The 23019-nt window shown below is 52.4% G+C and overlaps 1 protein-coding gene across 1 annotated transcript; it reads left to right on the top strand.

Annotated features, from left to right (window-relative positions):
- The first annotated feature begins 1125 nt into the window (after positions 1–1125).
- On the top strand, positions 1126–22822 carry RAB5C (RAB5C, member RAS oncogene family). Its single transcript, XM_059048303.2, has 6 exons — positions 1126–1277; positions 18209–18461; positions 19934–20085; positions 20292–20414; positions 21273–21366; positions 21899–22822. Exons 2-6 carry the CDS (start codon positions 18296–18298, stop codon positions 22012–22014), a joined length of 651 nt encoding a protein of 216 aa, XP_058904286.1. The 5' UTR covers positions 1126–1277; positions 18209–18295; the 3' UTR covers positions 22015–22822.
- The last annotated feature ends 197 nt before the right edge of the window (positions 22823–23019 follow it).

The raw sequence follows: 23019 nt of genomic DNA, 5'->3' as shown, positions 1-23019 counted from the left end.
TAAGGTCTCTCTTCTTTCTTAGCTTTCACTTCTCTGATAATCACTGCAGGGGTGAGTGTCATGGATGTTAGAAAGAGGCACCCTGGTGACCAGATGTGGGCAGCTTTGTGGCAGGTTGTCCCAGACAGGTTGCCAGGACGATTCTCCAGCTCAGGCTCCAGAGTACGACGGGTGTTGGCTGGTGTCATAGCAACGAGGCCCACAGCTGTCTATAGGGTGAGCTTTGATTCCATACAGGTTCCGAGTAGTGTCCCTGGGGGTGGGATGCAGAAGCAGAGGAGATGCTGGTCTGTGTTGGGGGGTCGGGGGCGGGCCGAAGCAGATGTGGTCCTAATCCATACTGAAGGGAGCAGAAAAAATAGAAATAGTCCTGATCCATAGGAAGGGCAAAGTGGGGACAAACAGAAGTGGTTCCAATCTGCATTTATGGATGTATGGGGAGCGACAAGGCAGAAGTGGTCTGGCTCAGTATTTGGCATCAGAAACAAGGGCCAGTTCTGGTTGTGGATGGAGAGAGGCAGGGGCAGGGTCGGAGGTTGGGGTTGAGCCAAAGGCGGAGGGTCCCGGTTTACGGCTGGGCAGTAGCAAGAGCTCTCCCTGTGATCCCACCCAGTAGCCTCCAGAGAGCCCTTTCTATAGCGCTTCCATCATCTTTCTCATCTTCTGAGATGAGACTGTCCCCAACAGTCGGGCTCCCAGAACTGACTTGGCCCGAAAGCTTGGACAGGGGCTTCTCCACGTTCGCGAGTGCTTAGGGCTGGTCCACGCGGCCTTACGTGCATATTCATTCACACCTGTTTTTCCTTTCCCAATTCTGCACACACAGCCTTCTGCACTCTTGCAACCCTCCGCCAAACGCCCCCCCTCGGGGTGCCTGGAATTCGTGATGACGCGGTCAGCAGGCAGGGCCTTAAAGAGTTCCCGGCCGGGCTCCGCCTAGCCCGCCGCCGGCTCCACCCTAAATCTAAATCCCAGGCGGCCACCGGCTCCTCCCAACGCTGCGAACTACAAGTCCCGCCGTCCTTCGCGCGCGCTCTCCCGCCTCTCCCGCACCCCAACGCCGGGACCGCCTGTGAGTCGGCCAAGAGTGCCTCCCATTGGTTTCCCCGCCCTGTCAGTCGCCTGGGAGTATTGAGGGGCGGGTCGGAGGTGGAGATCCGGATCCGGAGCGGCTGAAAGGCGGAAGTGGAGGCCGGAGCCTGGGACACCGCCGCGGGTAGAGGAGCGGAGCCTGTCCGAGCCCCGGCCCCAAGTAACGCCGCCGCCCCAGAGCCGCCGTGAGTGTGCCTGTCCTGGGACGCAGTGTCTCGTTCGTGTTGAAGCCTCTCTGGGGCGGCCCTCCCTCCCGCCCAACCCTGGCTTAGGGGGATACTGACCCCTCCCCCGACCCGTAGCCCCCTCTTAAGGGGCTCCCTAGGCGTCGAGCCAAAGCAGGGGAGATCTGTTCTTTCCTTCCCTTCCCTGCCCTTAGTGAGCCTTGGGAAACCCCTATGGCTCACCTCTGGCTTGTCCCGGTCCGGTTGTGGGAGGGTGAGACCCTAAGTTCCTCTCCCTCTGCTCCCAGAATTAGAGGAATCCTTGTCAGGTGTGAAGGAGCCTGTCCCCCTTCTCTTTTAGAGGTAGCCAGGAGTGTTGTCTGTCGCCTCTCTTGTCCTCAGCCCGCCCCCGCCCCCACCGCCCCGTCCCGTCCCGTCCCACAAAAACAGTTGTCGCTCCAGCCCTAGAGGAATTTTATCTCGATTTCCTGGGGCTGGGGCGGGGTGGGGTGGGGGTGCCCTGGCTGAGACCGCTCCCACAACTCCTTAACTTCCTCTCTTTCCTCAAGCCAGAGAGCCACCCAGGATCTCAGCAGAGTTTAAAGTCTGGGTCACTCTTTAGGAATGAGCTGTCTTCTCCGTGCCTTGCCCCCTGAGCCCCCAGCCCTGTCCTCTGGTTGTGTTGTGTCGTTCTCTGAGTGTATCTCTGGCTCTTCCTGCCTCTGAACAATTTAGCTGAGGTTTGCTCAATCCTAGCTACAGATCACACAGATCAGGGTGGATCTGCCCATTCATTATCATCTGTCTCCCTTCCTCCAACCCCCCTTGCTGGAGTCTCAGCCCTGTCCTCCCAGAGTCCGTGAGTGGTTCCAGGCTGCCTCAGAGGGACTGCTCCTCTTGGGACTGCTGTCTGTTGGTCCTTAGAGAAGAGAAAAAAGACCAAAAATAAGGAGTCTGCAACTGAAGAGTCCTGGGCTATCTCTTTCCCACTCTAAACACACACGCTCACCTCCCTGATCAACAGGTCACACCACTTTTAGTCCTAGGGTCTATCTCCATTACCTTCTGGGCTTGATCAAGTAAGTTGTAGATTGCAGAGGATTAACTTTATATCACAGTGGCACCTCTGGGTCCTTAATGTGCTAATTTTTGTAGCCCAAGGAATTCCCACACATGCCACAAAGTGCTGATTCCCCCCACCTTTTCCGAGAGACAGCCCGTACTGACATCTGATCCTTGTCCCTTGCTTGGGACTTAGGTGTGTGAAATGGCTGCTGTCTCAGACCAAGCTGGGAGGTTCTTTGTTATGTGGCCAAAGTACAGGCCAGAGACTGCACCTTAATGAGAGCAGCCTGACTCTGAGGCCATGACTGACCCTTGCTATCTACAGTGGAGGAAGGGAGGGAAGGCCCTGCAATCTTTGGGAATTTCTGTAGCTCTTCAGTGTTCTGGGCCATCTTTACTGCCCTTGGATGCTACTTATAAATGTTAAAGTTGTTTCATCTTGAGAGCTTTTTGACCTCTTCTGGACAATCACCAGTGTGTGACTCCTACAAACTTTTGAGCTAGACCTGGGATGCACTCCTTTCATTTTATTATGGAACAACAAAAAAAGTTTCTCGTTAGAGTCAGCAGTAGAATCACAAGCTCTCTCTTTGTGGACTTCTTTGGAGGGTTGTTGGAGACTTCTATGGCCAACCTAGTTTCTCTAATCTGGTCAGTCTGTGCCCCTACTCACCGGCCGTTGGTCTCTGACCAAACTTACCTCCTCAGTAGTGGACTGTAGTTTCTGGAACTCTTTGGGAGTCCCAGGATGAGGCTGGCCAGCCTTCCGAGGGGACCTTCTTTGTCTGGACTTGATCTCCCAGCTCTAATTCTAAAGCAAGCTTTTGAAGGAGAAGCTCTCCCTTTCAGAGAGACAGGAAGACACCAGTGCCCTGAGTGGTTAGGTGGCCACTTCTGGCATCCACAGATTATAGAGTCCAAGCAGAGATCTGACACTGCTTGGCAGAGAGGGAGGGCTGTGTGGGGGACAGAAGCCCCTCTCCTCTGATGCCCTTCCTCTCCTGCTTGCCTCTTACAACCAGTGGGTCTTTTTCTGCCTTTATACTATAGAAGGGTGGTAACAACTAATTTCTATAAATCAGTCTAAAGTTGCCAAGTTCTTTTCACGTGTGTTCCTGGGAGATTGTGGGAATTGTATCTCCACTTTAAAGATGCTGCTGAAGGAATTTAAGTAGTTTGTCTTAGATCACACAGTTAGAAAATGGTAGAGCTGGGTCATGGGATTAGATGTGCCTCATCTCCCCTAATAGCGGGTCCTCCTTTGGTCTGTTTGTGGAAGGAATGGACATGCGGGTGAGCAAGCAGTGGCCCAGGTACAGACTCTTTAGCATCCTCATCAATGGCACTCCTTCTCTGCTTCCAGTATTCTTCCCCAGCCCTACCCCACCCTCCTGTCTTCTTTCTCCTCTGCCTCCGGGGACCATGGCAGTTATGAGTCCCAAGTCAGTACTCTTCAGGGCCTGAGAGTTTGCTCACATCTGCATGCCGTTAATTTCTTGGGAAGCTGAAAGTCAAAATGGCTAGAAAATGAAAGTAAAAGTGAGTGGACTCAGGGGTCCCTCTGGGCAGGGTGAAGGGCACAGAGAACTGGTGGAGCTGGCCTCTGCTTAGCCCCCACGATTCTCCTCTGGTGCTGCCTGCTGCTTCTAGTGGGAAGAATGTGGCTGTCTACCAGGTGCTCCTTTCACTAGAATTTACATGGAAACACAGAGGAAGGTCAGAGATTTAAATTCGGCCCCACCAACCAAGTACTTCTTAGAAAGACCCTTCTTCTTCTAACCCTTGCCTGGTAAACAGAGAGGCGGTGTGATGGGGTGGAAGGCACGAGAGCCTTCGAGTCAACCAGGCCTGAGTTGTCCTCTGGCCTTCCTCATTCACCAGTTGCGTGGCCTTGGGCTTGTTACGTGTGTGACCTCTCTGAGCCTCTCTTTCTTCCAGTGAAATGGAGATACAAAATATCTTGCTGAATTAGAAACAAAGGGTAAAGCTAGTCCATTCCCTGGCACAGGATAGATAATCACAAGGTCCATGGAGTTTTGAAGGTGCATCATAATTCATCCCTAGGATTCTGATTCAACATTTCTACCAGTTTTCACCGTGATGCTCGGTGCTTTGATGGATGTGGTTCCCATACTGTCTTGTTCCATAGATGGTAAACAGAATTGTTGTGGGTTCTTCTCCCATTTTACTGAAGGGAACGCTAAGACCATGACTGTGCTTCTCCCACTGGGGTTCTCAGACCCAGTGGATACTCAGAGCCACAGATCTTTGCATCTTCTAGGCACTTCAGTCTTACTCAGTTTTCAACATTTTTATACCAAAACAATCCTGTATCTATTATAGATTGGAATGCAAGGTCTGCATGTATTTAAGCTAAAACAGGAAACTTGAGGACAATATTTTGATTGCAGCAGGATGCTTTGGGTTCGATTCCCAGAGTCCTGGAAGTTTGCATTTTCTCTCCCCCGACTTGAGTCGGGATACTTTTGTTGGGGCCATTTGAGAAACACCAATTCAGGTAGAATTTTGTAAACTAGGATGTCCCCCAGCCCAGGTGATAGTGCTTTCAAGAGCCTTGGCAGGGGAGAATTGGAATATTTCTTAAGGAGTTCTCTGCATTAATAGCTTGGTTCTATAAGAGATTAGTTGTCAGAGTAAACATCCCCATCTCTTGTGTATAGGAACAATAATCCAAATAAAAGCTAAACTTTTTGAGTTTTGCTTCCGATGTGCCAGGGCACTCTCCTTTGATCCTCACAACAGCCCCAGGAGGAAGGTACTGCGTTCAGTCGCCAGGTTATGCTCGGGACTCCATAGTGAGTGGCAGAGCAGGGGGAGAAAGTCTGTGCTCGGATCCCCCCTCACCCGGTCTCTGGGCCACCTGTGTGCTCTTCCCTTTGCGTGGAAGGCCCCTCTCCACCTCCTGCCTGGGAGCAACATCTCCCAGCTTTTTCCCTCAAAGTGCAGTTGGGACATCACTTCCTCTGTGAAGCCTCCCCTCCCTTGAAGGAGGCTGAGGGCTTTTCCCTGTGCTTTCCTCTCATTGCTCCTTGTCTGCCTCCTTGTCTAGCGTGTGAGCCCTGTGGGGGCACCGATCGTGTCCTGTTCTATCTCTGTGTCCAGTCCCACCGTGACGCCCAGCATAGTAGGCTGTGGGTGTCCATGGAAAGGGCAGACATTCAAACGTCCCCTTGAAGCCAGCGCCTGCCCGTTTCCTCTAACATACACAGCGCAGATGTGGTGAACCTGAGATTCACACTCACGTCCCTCCAATCCCAAAGCCTGAGCCATTTCTTCGTCCATCCTCTGCAGAGTTGCTCATAGTTAAGAGAGTGGACAGGTAAACAGGATGAGCGCTACAGTACAGATGATATAGGGGGTGGAGACAGGTCACAAACTAAATTTCCAGAGGGTAGAGCTCTCTGTCCGGCACAGTTTCATCAGGAAAGGCAGCATGGCTTTGGCCATCCGTGGTCTGCTGACCACCGTCCAGCATACGTGTACCTGGTCCGTGCGCCCCCACAGCTGTGTGTGGTGAGGCAGCACCGACCCCAGGCCAGGGCTGGGCAAGGGTCTGTGGAAGTGAACTCAGCTCTGGTCCCTGGGTGCTCCTTTGCGTAGCTGCACAAGGCTCACTCTTGAATAAGGGGGGGCCTAAGAAAGGGGGGCCAGCAGAAAAATTGCAAAGGTAGTAGAGTTTTCTCCCAAACCTCCACACCTGGTTTTCACTGTGATTAACACCTTACATTATATTGTACATTTGTTGCAATTAGTGAACCAGTTATGATACATTATTGTTAACTAAAGTCCATACTTTAGTCACATTTCCTTAGTTTTTATCTAGCGTCCTTTTCCTTTCCGGGATCCCATCCAGGACACCACGTTACCTTTAGTTAGTCTTACCTTTAGTCATGTCTCCTTAGGCTCCTCTTGGCTGTGACAGTTTCTTAGGCTCTCCTTGATGTTGATGACCTTGAGAGTTTTGAGGAATATTGGTCAGATATTCTACAGTGTGTTTCTCAATTGGGATTTGTCTAATGTTTTTCTCATGGTTACACTGGGGCTGTGGGTTTGCGGGAGGAAGACCTCAGAGGTAAAGTGCCATTCTCACCACATCACATCAAGGGTGTATACAATCAACGCACTGTCAGCGTCAGCTTTGGTCACCCGGCTGAGGCGATTTTTTTTTTTCTTTTTTGACTGCGCTGGGTCTTCATTGCGGTGCGTGGGCTTGTCAATGCGGTGGCTTCTCTTGTTATGGAGCACGGGCTCTAGGCGCACGGGCTTCAGTAGTTGTGGCACGCGTACTTAGTTGCCCCGCCGTATATGGGATCTTCCCGGACCAGGGCTCGAACCGGTGTCCCCTGCATCGGCAGGCGGACTCTCAACCACTGTGCCAGCAGGGAAGCCCTGGCAGATGGATTCTTAACCACTGGACCTCCAGGGGAGTCCTGAGGAGACGTTTGTCAGGCTTCTCCACTGTCTCCCCTCCCCCTTTTTGTGCTGTCCTCCTTGGAAGGCAGTCCCTCTGTGTAGCCCACACTTGAGGGGTGGGGAGTTATGCTCCTCTCCTCCAGGGCAGGGTATCTACGTGAATTACCTGGAGTTCTTGTACACAAAAGATTTGTCTATCCTCCCCCATTTATTTATTCAATTATATATATATAAAACTATGAACTTGTGGGCATTTATTTTACACTTTGGTTTATAATCCAGTACTACTTCATTTGATTGTTCAAATCGTTCCAGCTTCGGTCATTGGGAGCTTTTTCAGCTCCCTTTGACCTACCCCCATCATCTTGGGGTCTTTTCATTTTCATTTTTGGTAGCACTTCCTTACTTTTTGGCACTACAAGATGCTCCAGGCTTACCTTGTGTATTTCCTGCCCTGGTCCTAGAATCAGCTGGCTGTCCAAGGCCACTCCCTTTTAGCACACGCTTCGCTTCCTCTCAGTTACGTTGATATGGAGTTTTGTGGTTGGAGTTACGTTATTTCTCCTCTTGATGGTTAGCTGTAGTCACCGAAGCCTCCAGAGGTAGGTGAGGTGGAGCTGCGCCCGGGAAATCCACCCCTGGAGACTCCTGGGAGCTGACCCCAGTGGCAGGCAGTTGCTTCTCCATACTTCTCCTACCCCCGCCTAATGCTTTTTGACTGCTCCAAAAAATGGTCAGATTTGGTGTTTACTCTGGAGTTTACTGTCCAGCTGGTAAGGTGAGGTACATAATCGTTCAGTATTTCAGGTGCTAAGTTCTCCAGCTAAACCTTCCAGGTCTGGTAGGCGAGTCCATGTGGTCTGGGCCAGCGTTCTTTCGCTGCCATTCAAAAATGGACCTCCCCTTTGGGAGGGTTCATGCAGGGTTTGTGGCTCCAGGGAGGCTCAGGGCAGGCTGTCACTTTGAGCTGTGATCCTGAATCATTGAATAGCTTAAATCCTTCCGCTGTACTGTCATCCTTATGAAGATGTGTAACTTGAGCCCTGCTGGAAACACTAACTTGGGATCTTAACAGGAGTTGGTTTACAAGCCTCTTGCCTTCTATTCATAGCTTCGTGTGTGTCCCCTTCAGGGGGCTCTGTCAGAAGCATCCCAGGCATGGGGGAGGGCATGGGGGAGGGTGTGGGTGGCCTCCCTAACCCTGGCTGCTCTCCTAGTCATCAAATTGCTCTCCGAGCTGCTCCAAAGGCTGTGGTGATTAATGACACCAATTTCCAAACCTCTAGCATTTGCAGCCTGTTTTTTTAAAAGGAACTCTGGTGTCTTTGTCAGCTGTCCTAGTCCTGTCCCCTCCCCCTCTCCACCACTGAACTCCTTCTTCCCTTTCCTGAAAGAGGCTTTGAAATGGAAGGAACAGCATTTGGGCTTTAAGATGTTTTGTGTTGTAGGGCTTTTTTTTTTTTTTTTTTTTTTTAAGAGTTCATGATTGGCCTGGTTAGGGGCTTTAACTCATTGTTGATTTCTTTTGGTTGGTGGCGGTTGTCCCCACCCTCCATTCTTGTGGCTTTGGAAGCCAGTCTCCAGAGGATACAAGGTTATGGTTGTTGACAGGACATAGGACGTCGGCTGTGAGCTGCTCCTTTTTCTAGGGCACTGGTGAAAGTTGTTGTCTTAGTCACTTTGGGCTGCTATACAAAATTACAACAGACTGGGTGGCTTACAAACAAGGAAATTTATTTCTCACAGTTCTGGAGGCTGGAAGTCCAAGATCAGGGGGCCAGCATGGTTGGGTTCTGGTGGAAGCCCTCTTGCGGGTTGCAGATTCCTGACTTCTTGCTGTGTCCTCACATGATGAAAGGGGCAAGGGCGCTCTGGGATTCTCTTTTAAAAGGGCACTAATTCCAGTCATGAGGGCTCTGCCCTCACCGCCTCACCTCCCAAAGGTCCCACCTCCAAATACCATCACAGTGGGGATTAGGATTTCAACATTGGCATTTGGGAGAGGGACAGAAATATTCAGACTAGAGCTTGTCCTACTCAGCATTCTCTCCAAATGAGGGGCACTGAGGAATGGAGTTCAGGGAAACTGGAAGCAAAAGCAATACGTGAATAAATAGTGTTTGAACGTTTACTCGAGGAATCCACTTCATAGGGACTTCCCCACCGCGAACATTTATTTATCGAGAGCTTGCTCTGAGCCAGGCCCTTTGCTGAGAGTCTTCGGTGCATCCTTTACCCAGCAGCCCTGGGTGATGGGTGGTGCTAATCTCTCTATTTTACACAGGAGTGGATGGGTTTAGTGACACAACCCAGAGTCACCCTAGGAAGTGGTGGCTCCAGGACTTGAACTGAAGTTTGACTCCATCACTCGTGCTCTTCACGCCTGTGTAGAAGGAACCTAAGAGGTCCTGACTGGGGTGGCGAGCTGTCTCCGCCACTGGGCTATGGCTCTGTTAGGGGATCCAAACTGTCTGGCAGATGGATGTGTATTGAAGCCTTCAGCTGCCCCGTTCACTTGCCAGACCTAACCGGGCTGTACCTACATCGCAGGCTCGGTTCACCACATTTATGAACACCCACTGTGTGTCAGGTTTGATGTTAATGTGCTGTTAAAGGGAAACCCATAGTCTGCCTCTGAGAATTTTGTAGCATGATCGTTTCATCTGCAACATGCCCTTAGCTTCTCTCACTTTCTCACTCCCAACCCTGAAGCCCCCAAGTTCTCCAGCCTCTTGCCACCCGCAACAGTCATGAAAATTTGGGGCTATGAAGTAGAAGTGTGATTCATTGATCAAAACCTCTTGAGACCCATTCATTGCCTGATTTCTTCACTTCACCCTCCTACATCTTGTTCGACAAAAATTTAAGAAAGAAAGGCTTCCCTGGTGGCGCAGTGGTTGAGAGTCCGCCTGCCGATGCAGGGGACACGGGTTCGTGCCCCAGTCCGGGAAGATCCCACATGCCGTGGAGCGGCTGGGCCTGTGAGCCATGGCCGCCGAGCCTGCGCGTCCGGAGCCTGTGCTCCGCAATGGGAGAGGCCACAACAGTGAGAGGCCCGCGTACCGCAAAAAAAAAAAAAAAAAATTACGATAAAAAATCAGCCTAAAATATTGTTCTTTGGCACTAGGGCTCCTGAGAGCAGCCATCATCCCTCAGATCCCACAGCAGGAACTTTGACCTTGTTCCTTGTTCCTTGGGCAGCCTCTGACCATAGCATGTGTGGTGTCTGAGCAGGAGGAATTTGGTTTTGCTAGATCTGATACCTGATTCTCTTTTCCCTGCTTGCCTCTGAAGCATGACCTCTGCCCTCTGCTCTCTGTTTAGGAGCTGAGGGCAAAACAAAGAGGGTGGAAACTTAAACTGACTTTCTTTTTTTTTGGGTAAAGACAGGAAGGGTTTGTGAGGTGTCAGTTGTTGGTATGAGTAGCTCGATAAACAGGTGTTGCTGATGATCCTGACTTTCCGCAGAGGCTCTTGGAGTCTTTCTGGGCCTGGGGCAGCGGCAGCTGTCCTGGCTGGTACTCCTGTGGCCCCTGCAGAGACCTTCCCAAGACGGAGGGGTCAGTGGGCCCTGTATTGTTGAGATCCTAGTTAGCACCGCCTGAGGAAACAGTAACTGCATGAGCATAAACAGCTCGAACACAGAGTGATCGAGAGGCTTGTGGGTCAGCTGGTCTCCTACAGCCGTCCTGACTGGCTTCCACATGACCTGTGCTCCATCCTGGGGCCTTGGCAGGTGTAGGCTGTGGCCAGGGAAGAAGCTGAGCCTTGTCCAGTTCTCTTTGTGTTCTACCTGGCACCAGCAGGTGAAGAGCTGGGGGTGGGGGGGTGGGAGGTGAGCCACCACACAGCCTTGATCCCATTCCCTCCACACCCTGGACCCTGGACCCTGTAGCTGGAGGCGTGTGTGGGTTTGTGCCACCGAAGGTGCCAAACTTCAAATTGGGCTTTTGCTTGAGGCTTCTTAGAGAGCTGCCCTACCTGTGGCCGGAGAGTCTGCCACAGCCTTGCTGGCTGAGGTGTGCTGAGCCAGAGGCCAGGCCCTCTTAGGGAGATAGTCTCTTAGGAGTAGCACTCGTAGGGCCGAGAGCCCCCTGCTCGAATCAGTAGGCAGCATGAGCCTTGCCTGGTGCAGCTGTAGGCAGACCGCCGTCTGGCTGGCTTTCCCCATGACCCCACCACCCAAGTGCCTGGCTCCTCTGTGGCCAGCGGGGCTGGTGAATGAGAACCCTAGAGCTGCCCTTGAATCCCGGGGCCCTTCCACAGATGGTACGGGCAGCCACACCGGCCAGGCTGTGTCAGCAGATCCCTGTAGATAAGCCCCTGCGCCCCCCACCCGGCAGCCTTCCTCCCTATGGGCACAGGAAGAGAGGGACTGGAGGTTTTCATCCTGGGCCTGAAAGTTAGCGCTGACTCTGCTTCTCCTCCTCTCCAGGGAGCCCGTCTGTGGTTGAGAGCTGAGAAAGCAGCTTGGAGATCGGAGAAGGATTTCTTGGTGCTCTTGCTGGGGCAGGGCCGCGGGAGGCTGGGGGTCTGTCCTCAAGAGTGGCTTCCACCCAACTCGGCCTGGCATCTATGCTGAGCGACACAGCTGGTCTTCCCAACAAGGGAGAGGGCTGCAGGAGCAGCTGTGCTCTGTCCTGGATGCTCCTGGCACAGTTCCAGGTTCAGCCCAGACACCGGGCAAGGACCACTCGGTCATGTGTATCCAGGGTTTAAGCCTCTGGTGCCCCTGCACACTGGCCCCTTTTACAGGTGTTGGTGGAGTTCGTGGACTCCATGCTCACAGGCGTCACTGTGATGCAGAAGTCTAGGCACTCAGCCCCAGTAGAGTGTTACTGTTGAAAGGGGAGTGAAGTGAAACTGCTCCCAGTTAAGGGAGTTGGGCGGGCTGGGGCAGATTTAAGGGCCTGCCCTAGCGGTAGTGGGCCCCCTCTCACTCTCAGTCCCCCTTTGGTATGATTTCCCTCCCTTCCCCTTGGAAAGGGAGTTGTCTTGCTGTGGCTCTGTAAAGGCAGCATACCCTCCCTCTCCTGCTGCCATCTCCCCTAAGCCCCCTACTTACTGGTGGGAAGAGGCTACAGCCCTGGCCTGACACACTCTGTCAGCATTCTCCCCGAATCTCAACCTGCACTGTTAAGCTTCTGGCTTCCAGGGCCCAGCTTCTTCTGTGACATGCTCCAGGTGAGACACAGGCTCTCTGTGTGGCAATTCCATAGTCCTGGTCACGCAGGGAAGACACCTCTCTCTTTGATTCCACCCCTAAACCCCTTTTCCCTCTGCAGATACGCTCTGGACTGGTTGGGGAGTGCAGAGCATCACACCATCATAACCTCTTTCTCCCTGCTGAAAAGACTTAAGCGTCAGCTTCTCTTTTTACTATCATGAAGCTTTAAACAACTTTAAAACTCTTTAGCTCACAGTTAAGTACAAACAATAAATATATTCTTAATATGTATGGAGCAGGCACGTTTGTTTATGCTGAATCCTGCTATCTTGCCCCTTATTTGTTTGGGTATCTTTGTTCTCTTTTGGTCCTCTTCTAATTCAGACATCATCTTTTTCATAGTCTTTTTTTTTTTTTTTTTTTTTTTTATGACTGCGTTGGGTCTTTGTTGTTGTGTGTGGGCTTTCTCTAGTTGCGGAGAGCGGGGGCTACTCTTCGTTGTGGAGCACGGGCTCTAGGCACGCGGGCTTCAGTAGTTGCGGCACACGGGCTCAGTAGTTGTGGCTCTTGGGCTCTAGAGCTCAGACTTCAGTAGTTGTGGCGCACTGGCTTAGTTGCCCCGCGGCACGTGGGATCTTCCCGGACCAGGGCTCGAACCTGTGTCCCCTGCATTGGCAGGCGGATTCTTAACCACTGTGCCACCAGGGAAGTCCCGAAGCTTACAAATCTTAAGTGCATTTTTACATTTGTAGACATCCATGTATCTACTTCCCAAATCAAGATGTAGAACTTTTCCATCCAGCAGCGTGTTTTTTAAAATTTGATACAAAATCCTTTTCCCATAGTTAAAAGCCATATTTTATTAAAGCATAGACAGAAGGTGGTGGCCCCATTATTCTTAGTGGATGTGATGACGTTATTAATATTCTTGGGTTTTCTGTCTCTGATGGTGGAGCCTCGCTGGAGTTTTGAGTCCTGGGCTCGGGTTCTTCCACCACCTGGCTGTGACCCTGGGCAGGTCACCTTGCGTCACCTCCATCTCCTTCTCTGTAAAACTCTGAAGAGGAGTTTTGAGCTTTGACAACCAGTGAGTTAAAGCTACTAAGTTAGGCTCTTAGTAGTATAACAACCCTGCCGTTCATTAGAACCTCATCTTCAGGAGGGTACTGTGCCATGCACAACATGTGTTGTATCATTTAACAACTCTGTGTGATTGGTATTAAGTAATACCATTTTATAGATAAGGGACTGAAGCTGAGAGCGGTCACTCATCTGCCTTGGCCAAGGTCACTCAACTAATAAACGGTGGGGCCAGGCTTTAACCAAACCCAGTTCAGCCTCCCAAGTCCTGACTGCTAGTTGTGCTAGGAAGGAGCGTGGGGACCTCATGGGGCTCTTGGCTTGTGTTGTTGCTTCAGATTCTTCTTTCCTCTGTCTCTGCAACCAGCTCGAGGCCTGTGTAGTCCTGCTGTGAGTCTGCCCTGTGGTCCTGGGTGCCAGTAGTGGTGGTTTTCCCCTTTGAGGATGAGCTGGGTTCTTGAGTCTTTGGGTAAAATCATCTCCCCTGCTGTTCTGAGCGTTTTAATGTCTTCCACCTTAGCCTTTGAACCTAATTACCTCTCCCATGTCCCCTGATTTTTTCATTTATTCTCTTTAAGCTAACAGGTTGCTTCTGATGTCCTCTTGCCCAACTCTCAGGGTGTTAAGTTAAATATTCAGGAATGCTTTTATCCAGAGTAAAGTGTAGCTGAATAGTCACCGGGCAGAACCGCCTCTAGGGGCCCTGGGCGGGCTTGCTGGGTTCTCAGCACCACGCCCTCCCCACTCCTCTCCCTGTCCTGGTCCCAAGGGGCCCCAGGCTAACCTTGAGTGAGCAAGCCTAGAGCAGACCGGCCTCTGGCCAAAACAAAATCTGGTTGGTTTCCTTAATCTGCTCACTATCCAAGCTGTGCCGGGACTCTCAGCTAGAGGAAGTCTCCGAAGCAAACAGGAAGCACGAGAGACACCCACCAGCTGGAATTGCTCACTCTTTACCAGAAGGACAAAGAGTATGAAGTGGGTGACTTCATGGATTAGAGAAGAGAAAGGTGAACATTTCGAGTGGAGGCTGGGGTGGGGGGAGGGGCGACATTCCAGCAGCGTCTCCCATCTTGGAGACGGCTTCAGGTGTTGAATAAAGCCAGGAACCAGTCTCCACCCCCAGCCTGATCCACCTGTACTGTCCACGGTACCCATCTGGGGGGCGCCTTTCTGTTTCTCACATTCCTCCCTCCTTCCTTTGTCAACTGCAGCTTTTGGGCTTAAATCAGCCTCCTAGAATCACTTGGGGATTATTTTATTTTATTTTATTTTTTTGGCCGCGCCGCACGGCTGTGGGATCTTAGTTCCCTGACCAGGGATTGGACCCGGTCCCTCAGCAGTGAAAGCTCCCCGTCCTAACCACTGGACCACCAGGGAATTCCTGGGGAACTTGTTTTAAAAACATTGATTTCTGGACTGCACCTCTATAGAGATTCTAGATTCAGTTGGTCAGGCTTATTTTCTAAATGCCCCGGGTGATTCTGATGGAAAAAAGTTTGCGACCCACTGACCTACGGAGTCCAGAGCAAGGAGGAGCAGCGTCCTGCTCTTCTTTCCTCTTTCTCTCCCCGCTTGGCCCCGGGATGGACTGGGCGTGTGCCCGTTATGCCTGTTCACGGGCGGAGTGTTTAGGAGCTCCGATCCCTTCTGCCCTTTCGTGTGCCCCGTGGGGAAAGGTGTAGGATGCCCCAGTCCTCGAATTCTCTCCCGTTTCCCGTGAAGACGTGAGGTTGGGAGTGGTGCTTGTTCTCGTGGCCTCTGAAGAAACCAGGTTTCCGATTTGGAGCGTGGCGGAGGGGGTCATGGCAAGGAGGGGCCCTCGAGGTGCTGCTCTGCCCATTTCAGCAGCTTCATGAAAATATCTGGGAGGAAATTCATCCCACTTGTATGTTTTTCCTGGTGCTGGAGAAACTTTTAAAAAAAGAAAAAATATATATATATATTTTTTGACAACAATATATATATATATTACTCTGTATCTTATAAGGAACTTTGACCACAGCTTTAGCTCTTAAAGGGAATTGGGTTTTGGTCTGAAAGAAGCCTTTTACTGGGGACTTCCCTGGTGGTCCAGTGGTTAAGGCTCCGTGCTCCCAATGCAGGGGGCACGGGTTTGATCCCTGGTCGGGGAACAAAGATCCCTGCAAGCCACGTGGTATGGCCAACAAAAAAAAAAATTATTAAAAAACCCCGAATACTTTTACTGTGCCATTTTGGGTTATAATTCCATCATTTGACTGCGCCTGTGGGTAATTCTAGCTGCTGGTTCAGGAGGAAAGATTGCCACAGTGGGCTTGCCTCCCCCAGACAGCAGGCAAGCTCAGTGAATTCCTCTTTACCACCTGCCAGGGGCTCCGTCTCTGATTTCCCAGTCTAGAGAGGGGAGGACATAGGGCTTCCTGGGGCTCTGAGTGTGGCCTTTGCCTGTCTGAGGCACCTCCATGTCTCCATGTGCCCTTCATGGCAGAATCAGCTTCCTCTGTGCTTTATTGTCTGGGAAGGTTCAAGACCTCTGCTCATGTGATCACTAAGTGGGTCCAGGAAAACCACGAGGCAACAGGCCGTAAAAACATGCTGTGTGTGCCTGCCCAGGTATCTGTGGAAGGCAGGACCAGCATCCAGGCAGAACATGGCACCAGGCAGTTTGCGCCAGGCGGAGCACCTCACAGCGCTTAAGAAATGCAGACACAGGCCCTTCTCCAAACCTTCATCGGATCTCCGGGGGCTGGCTGCACAGGTGATTTTGTTGTGCAGACAGGGTTGAGAACTGCTGCGTGAAAGTTATTTGTCTCTTCTGGCTTGTTTAAAAAATCAGATTCTGTCTGGGCAGGTTTGGAAACCCAATGGCTTGACAGGGACGAGACTTAGATGTTACCTCTGTTTTTCTTGACTTGTAGATGCTGGTTACCTCCCACCCCAGTGGCCCTCAGCCCCAGCTGCTTTGGTTTTCTTGGAATCAGAGTCTTCACCTCTGTTCCCCTCACCCCACTCGTTCATACCTCCTTCTCCAGTGCCCCAGCCATACTCTGTTGTCCGGCCAAGATTATGTGTCACATGGATTCGTGGTAATAGCCAACCTGTAATTCCATCGTGGTTTCCCATCATTGCTGTTGCCTGGCCTGGCCCTGGGCGACGCCTCCCACTGGTGGCAGGAATACACGGGGAGGGACTACAAGATCACTGTGACTGTCAGCCAGGGCCAGCCCTTGCCGGGCCAGCAAAGCTGCTGCCGCAAAAAGAGTCTCTCATTCACCCAGCAGCCCGAGACCAAGCGCAGGGTGGGCGTTGCCTCCACCGTCCTCCCTACAGCCGGGAGGATGGCTGGCGTCCAGGCTCCGTCACCGTGTGCTGGGTGGCCTTGAGCAGGGCATTTAACACCTGAGCACAGGCTGTTTATCTGAAAAATGGGAGATGGTTTTAAGGCTTAAAGGAGATAATGGTTGTGCAGGTGTTCAGTAAATGTTAGCTGTCTCTGAAAATAATTTCATTTGGTGAGCGCTCTTTGAATTCCCTGTTTGTGCAGAACATAGAGAGGAAGGTGGCAGAGAAGCCAAAAGCACAGACCTCACCTCAAGGGCCATGGTGTAGAATCTTGCCAACATCATTGACTGGGGTGAAAAGAGAAAGCATCTTAAACTATAAAATATTTCAAAACTGGCATTTCTTGTCACTAATTGAGATTCCAACCCCCCCCCCATGCTTCCTTCCTTGTACTCTTGGGGAATAGGTGGCCCCCGCTTCAAACCTCTTTTCCTTTAGTACTGTCCAAAAAGGAAACTGTTGTTCCTGGTTAGTGAATCATTCTTCCTGAAGCTCACTTTTCAAATGAGTTGCTGGGAGAACTTGGACGTGGAGAAACGATTTGAGGTTGCACAAAGCAAGCCCTCTGTGCCTGCTTCTCACATGAGCACAGACCATTGCTTCCCACAAACGTTCCCCTCTTCATTCACACCCCGTCCTTTGACTGTCAGGGAACGCGCTCCCTGCGTCCCTGCGCCCAGGGACAGGTCAGGGCTGTCTTGCTCCGAAAACCCTTCCTGCATAAACGCTATTCTGCGCAGGGCAGTCTCATCCAAACCTTTTCTTCTCAGCTTAGGTTCAAATGCTGCACAGCGTGTTTAGGACACAGTACCTACTCACAGTGCTCACTTGTCAAACATTCTGTGTACGTTCTGATACCTTTTAGTATAAGTCTTCGAGAGTCTTCTGGAGATAGCCTCCTCATCCTTCTTTGCAGTTCCAAAAGTTAAAAAAAACAAACAAAAAAAGTTGGCGCCTCTGAGGGTACCACTGACTGAGTGACTAAGATGTCAGTGCAGGAACACCAGCTGCCGGGTGTGCAGGTCTTGGTCTTGGGACCCGTGTTTGTCTCTGCCCTCCCACGCCTCCCCCTCGTCCTCCCTCAGCCCTGCCTCTGCCAGTGGAGAATGGAACTGAGGTCTCTATTTAAAAGGGAAATTTGGCAGCTGTTCTGACTGCCAGCAGAGCTCGCTGGCTGTGGTGTGTGTTTGGTTTTGTGTGTGTTTGGTTTTTTAATGTGTGTGAGACTTCTGGCCCATCAAAAATGAGAGAGCTGGGGGGAAGAGGCTCAGGATGAGGGAGTGAAATAAGGCTTTGATTCCAGCCTCACACTGAGACCAGAGATGGCAGGACAAAACAGCTCTTTTGATAACGACTTGCACCTGGCCAGGCCCTGGTCCCTGAGTGCCCACGAGGTTGGCCGAGCACCTTGTCTGAGGAGCTCTCCACCGGGACTCCCCGTTCCCTGGTTGGCCTCACCACCCACTCTGGCTTTGCACAGAGGCAGGCTGTGATCTGAGCTACCAGACCGCAGGTCAGCTGTTTGTTGAGCTAGATCCTAGTGTCTCCTGAGCCATTTTTTGGTACCCTGTGTTGCCTGTTGACTTAACTGTCACCAGGCTGGCATATGCCCATTCCTCTCCTGTGGGTGTTTATTTGTATGTGAATGTACATATCTGGGGATGGGAAGTCAGTGTGTTTGCTCAGAAGTGTGAGCCTAGAGTTGGGGGACTGCTTTTCCCCTTACGGTCGGACGGCTGTAGGGCTAGGAGGTGTGTGGTACAGCCTAGTTAGGGCTCGAGTGACAGCCAGGTCATCAGGGTGGGGCAGTAACCTGTGGTTTAGGGAGGGCTCACTGGGTGGCAGTCTTTGGCCTAACCCAGCACTTCCGATTTCTCCCTTGCAGTTGGAGGCCCCTCCCCACTAAGTGCCTCTTTGCACAGCACTGGCCCCCGCCCCCACGCTCACCGGCACCACTGCAGCGGGACGGGCCATGGCGGGTCGGGGAGGTGCAGCACGACCCAACGGACCAGCTGCTGGGAACAAGATCTGTCAGTTTAAGCTGGTCCTGCTGGGAGAGTCCGCAGTGGGCAAATCCAGCCTCGTCCTCCGCTTTGTCAAGGGTCAATTTCACGAGTACCAGGAGAGCACGATTGGAGGTGAGTGGGCCTGAGGGAGAGGGGGTGGCCTCGGGGAAGTGGAAGAAATGCCTTGGCATTGAGGAGAAGGGAAGCTGACTGCCCAGAGGCTAAGCATGCCTGGGGCAGCAGCACCTCGCCTCATCTGGGCCCTGGAATCAAACCCAGCAGCTGGTCTCCATGTCAGAGTCCCAACAAGCATCTAGTAGGAATTAGCTGAGTCGAAAACTGCCTTCCTCTCCTGGTTCCATCTCTTGATTTCTTTGTGTGGCCCCGGGTACACCCTTCCACTGGCCTGGGGAGGGAGACGCTGCGTCTGCCTCTCTGAGGGTTCTTCTTACCACTACCAGGCAGTGCATCTACCCTGGCCTCCCCCACGTTCCAGAATGGGGAAATGGCCTCGTGAGTGAGCTGGTGTTTCTGAAGCTGACCTTTACCCCTTCTTGAGCTCAGAGCCCGTCATTGATTTCCCAGTGGTCAGCATTTAGCACGTGAGGCCCTGGACTCAGCCTCCTGCCTCAGTGGCCAGTACACACCCCGAGGGGCTGGGGCCGACCCTGGGCTCGAGTCATCCTTTTTCTACCCTCTTGGTTGGTAGGAGGTTTCCAGGCAGCTGGAAACAAAGTAGGCCGTGTCAGCAGTCTTCTGCTGCCTCCTCAGCACTCGAGTCAGGAGCTGGAGAGGGGAAGTGAGGCGGTGCCCCAGGCCCCTCAGGGAGGAGGCGGGAGGGCCGACCAGGGGAGCGGGCTTCCTGCACAGAGCCGTGGGGATCCTCTGCTGGGACTCCCACCTGCCAGCCCCAGCTGCGAGACTCCTTTGAAGCACGTGCACAAGTGCCGTGTGTTCCCCTGCCTCCTCAGGCCAGAGATGGGGTCACTGTGTTCCCTGAAGTCGAGCCAATCAGGAATAAAGTCGAGGGCAAAGCCGAGGGTGGCGGCTAGCCAGCGTGCCTGGAGGTGGCAGAGGGGTAGTGGGAAGCCGGCCACCCAGCCCCCGCCTGGCAGTAGCACGGCGTGTACTTCAGTCTTCCGCAGCGTGGCTGAGTGTGTGTGAGTGTCCTCAGGACACCGAAGGCCAGCAGTGCCCCTGGGCTGGAGCAGACGGAGGGACTAGGACTGTTCTCTGAGGGGAGGGAGGAGAAGGAGCAGCAGCGTGGGCACACCCTTTTGTGCCTGGAGCCAGGTTTCTCCTAGACTTTCCCTTCCCTGCCCCTTGCCGCTGTCCTTCAGAGAGGGCTCCTGAAATGGCTGAAGTACAAGCAGGCTTCCCTTCTCCTCCCACTCTTGCCTGGCTGGGTCTGTAAAGCCTGTGCGACCCCCAGCCCCCCTCGACTCACAGAAGCGCCCGCTCCACCTGCCTTGCTCGGCTTCTCTGGCCGCCAGGTTGGGGGTTTTGGGGCTTCTAAGTGCCAGAGCCCGGATGGCACAGTGCAGAAACGTGAGGGTGTCTCCTCGGCCCCTCTGCGCCTGGTAACACTGCCCTCCCTCTTCCAGCGGCCTTCCTCACACAGACCGTCTGCTTGGACGACACAACAGTCAAGTTTGAGATCTGGGACACAGCTGGACAGGAGCGGTATCACAGCCTGGCCCCCATGTACTATCGGGGGGCCCAGGCTGCCATCGTGGTCTACGACATCACCAACACAGTAAAGATTTTCCCTTGCTTCTCAACCCTTTGTTCCTGAATGGGGGGGTGGGCACATTTCCTCTGGTGTTTGGGGGTATCTCGCCAGAATCTTCAGGGTGGTGACATCTTAGACACCTCGGCTCTGCCAGCGCCAGCTTCTCCAGTGAACAGCCCTGGGCAGAATGCCTGCTCCATCCTGTTGACGCTCTGGCCCTGTCTCCCCAGGATACGTTTGCACGGGCCAAGAACTGGGTGAAGGAGTTGCAGAGGCAGGCCAGCCCCAACATCGTCATCGCGCTCGCGGGCAACAAGGCCGACCTGGCCAGCAAGAGAGCCGTGGAGTTCCAGGTGGGGGACGGACCAGGCTCGGGGGGAGGACGAGCCAGCTCCACTCGGCTTCCCCAGGCTGCTCGGGCTTTGTGAAGGGCTGCGTTGGGCGGCAGCAGGGGAGCTTCTGTTTGCTGTCCCCTCACGGCTCGAGCATGGGCCTAAAGGGGATGCCGTCCACCACTCCGCCTTCTCTGTCAGTGGTGGTGGGGTGTGTGTGCATATGGATAGCAGAAGCTTCAGCTAATTTTTTCTATGAACTGGCTTTTTAACGAAACGGTGAAAAAGACAGACTTTTTCAGGTAATATGTGCACATAGGAGATTTTTAAACAGTACAAGAAGGTATACAGGATGAAATTTGGGTCTCTGACCCTAGAAACTCAATCTCCCTTCCCCCAAGTTCCTCGCAGTTTCTTGTCTTGCTGGAAACATGCACAACCGTATGAATCCCTTTCTTTACATACTATATACTTAACTTTTTTACCACTCCACTGCCGACGGACTTGTAGGTTGTGTGTAATTGCAAAAGACTGGAAACAGTGCCGTAGTCGACATCCACATACTTTTGTCCAAATGTGAAAGTGTATTTGTAGGATAGCTTTCTAGAAATATTTCCTAGCCTAGTGATTTTGAAGAGCAAGAAGGCAGAATGGGCCTATGGAGACCTGAGTCAAACTTCTGCCGACGTGTGTGAGCTGAGAGGTGCTGTATGTGACGTGGGGAACTCAGAGCAGGGGAGCCTTAGGCCTGAAAACCCCTGTGTTGTCTCTGTTGTGTGGAAGACACTGTGATCAGGAAAGATTTTTATCCTGGGCCTCAGCCCCTGCCAACTGTCAGTGTTTCCCTCCCACCCACTTTCTCACCTCCATCCAAATCAGGAAGCACAAGCCTATGCAGAGGACAACAGTTTGCTGTTTATGGAGACATCAGCAAAGACTGCGATGAACGTGAATGAAATTTTCATGGCAATAGGTAAGTTGCCTCGGCTCCCCTCCCCCAACCAGGGTGTGTTACTTGCCTGCTGTTCTGTAGTAGGTCTGTGGGGTCCCTTCACCAACAGATCTTTTACCATTTTTGATACTTTGATAAAATTGTTTTCTTTTTCATCTGACTCTCAGATATAGATAGCTCACTCCAGAAGTTTCTAAAGCCTGGGCCAAAGTCTCACCACTTCACTTCCTGACCCTGCAGCGTACCACCCACCTAAAGCTGTACATCACCAGCCCCCTACCCACTTAAGATTTTTGGGGGGCTTATTTGGCTCTAGAGTCATGCTGTGTGGGTTTGAATCCTCACTCTACCACTTACTAACTCTGTGGTCCTGGGCAAGGTATTTAACCCCTCTTTGCCTCAGTTTCCTGAAAGACCCAAAATATACTTGGCACATAGAGCACACATCCATCAGGATGTTGGTTGTCTCTGATTGGGTGGTACCCAAGTGGACTTGGGAGAGTACTAGGGTTCCCCCCACAAACACCCATCTTCCCCCTCATCTCCCAAACAGCTAAGAAGCTTCCCAAGAACGAGCCCCAGAATACAGCTTGTGCTCCGGGCCGGAACCGAGGAGTGGACCTCCAGGAGAACAACCCTGCCAGCCGGAGCCAGTGCTGCAGCAACTGAGCCCCCCTAACCTGCCCACTGCCCCCACCTCCTCCGCCTCAACGACCCGACTGGAATCCACTCTAACCAATCGCACTTACCGACTCGGGCCACCGCTGGGGGGCAGGGGGAGGGGCCCACCATGGTTTCTCCATATCATTTTGATCATAGGCCGGAGTGAGTTATTCCACCTGCACCTTTCTGTACAAATACTAATTCAATTTTAAGTCTTAAGTCACTTTTTTAATATATATGATCTGCTCTTCCCACTTCTGCCCTTTCTACTGCTCTCCCACTCTTCCTTTGCCGGTAGTAGCCACGTGCCCCTGTTCCCCCCACCCTGGTGTATGGGGAGGAGGGGGTTGGAGCAGTTACCCTTCTTTCCCTCTTGCTGATTAGCGGGCTCAGCAAGAGCATCCATATCCTTACTGTGTTTGGAGTGCGCTTCGTTCTGGGTGACGGGGCAGGCCCTAGGGGCCAGGGAAGGGGGAGGCAGCCTCTTCCCTCAGCTGGCTGTCATCAGGCTGCAGCGTCCCCTCCACACCCCCGACTCACAGCTGGGAGAGAACCCACAGCATTATCACAGCATTATTGTGACAGCCACGAACCCATTGCCCACAGCCCCCTTCCCCCTCGTCCTTGGTCACCCTGACCTCTGGCTCTGAGCCCTGTTCTGACCAAATCACAATGATGAGTATTTGGGGGTGGGTGGGTAAGGGGGGGTAGTGGGAGGGGATGGAACCAACTTTTTCTGTATTTTGTATTGTATGTTTTCTTCAACATGTAACCAATCAGTATCTTGTCAATATAGTCAGCCGATCGATCGACCTCCCGCTTGTCTTCCTTGTCTTTCTCTGGCAGAGTTTATCAGACTGTAGCCTCTCTAGCTTACTTGAAGTTAATTTAAAATGGACCTCTAAATCTTGTTAAACACAAGCTTTCTTCCCCCCCCCCCAAAGTGGGGGGATGTTGGTGGTCATGGTAACCAAGAGAGAGGCCAGCTGTTACCAGCTCTAACTGGGTGGA

This window comes from Kogia breviceps, chromosome 19 (assembly GCF_026419965.1).
Source record: "Kogia breviceps isolate mKogBre1 chromosome 19, mKogBre1 haplotype 1, whole genome shotgun sequence".
Classification (NCBI taxonomy): Eukaryota; Metazoa; Chordata; class Mammalia; order Artiodactyla; family Physeteridae; genus Kogia; species Kogia breviceps.
Note: the sequence above shows the minus strand (reverse complement) of the source record. Positions and strands in the feature narration are given on the sequence as shown.

Excerpts from the sequence above, each read along its gene's own strand:
- RAB5C (XM_059048303.2), top strand. The coding sequence starts at position 18,296 with ATGGCGGGTCGGGGAGGTGCAGCACGACCCAACGGACCAGCTGCTGGG. Across the intron at positions 20,086-20,291 it reads TCTACGACATCACCAACACA|GATACGTTTGCACGGGCCAA; the intron begins GTAAAGATTTTC and ends CTGTCTCCCCAG. Across the intron at positions 21,367-21,898 it reads TGAAATTTTCATGGCAATAG|CTAAGAAGCTTCCCAAGAAC; the intron begins GTAAGTTGCCTC and ends TCTCCCAAACAG.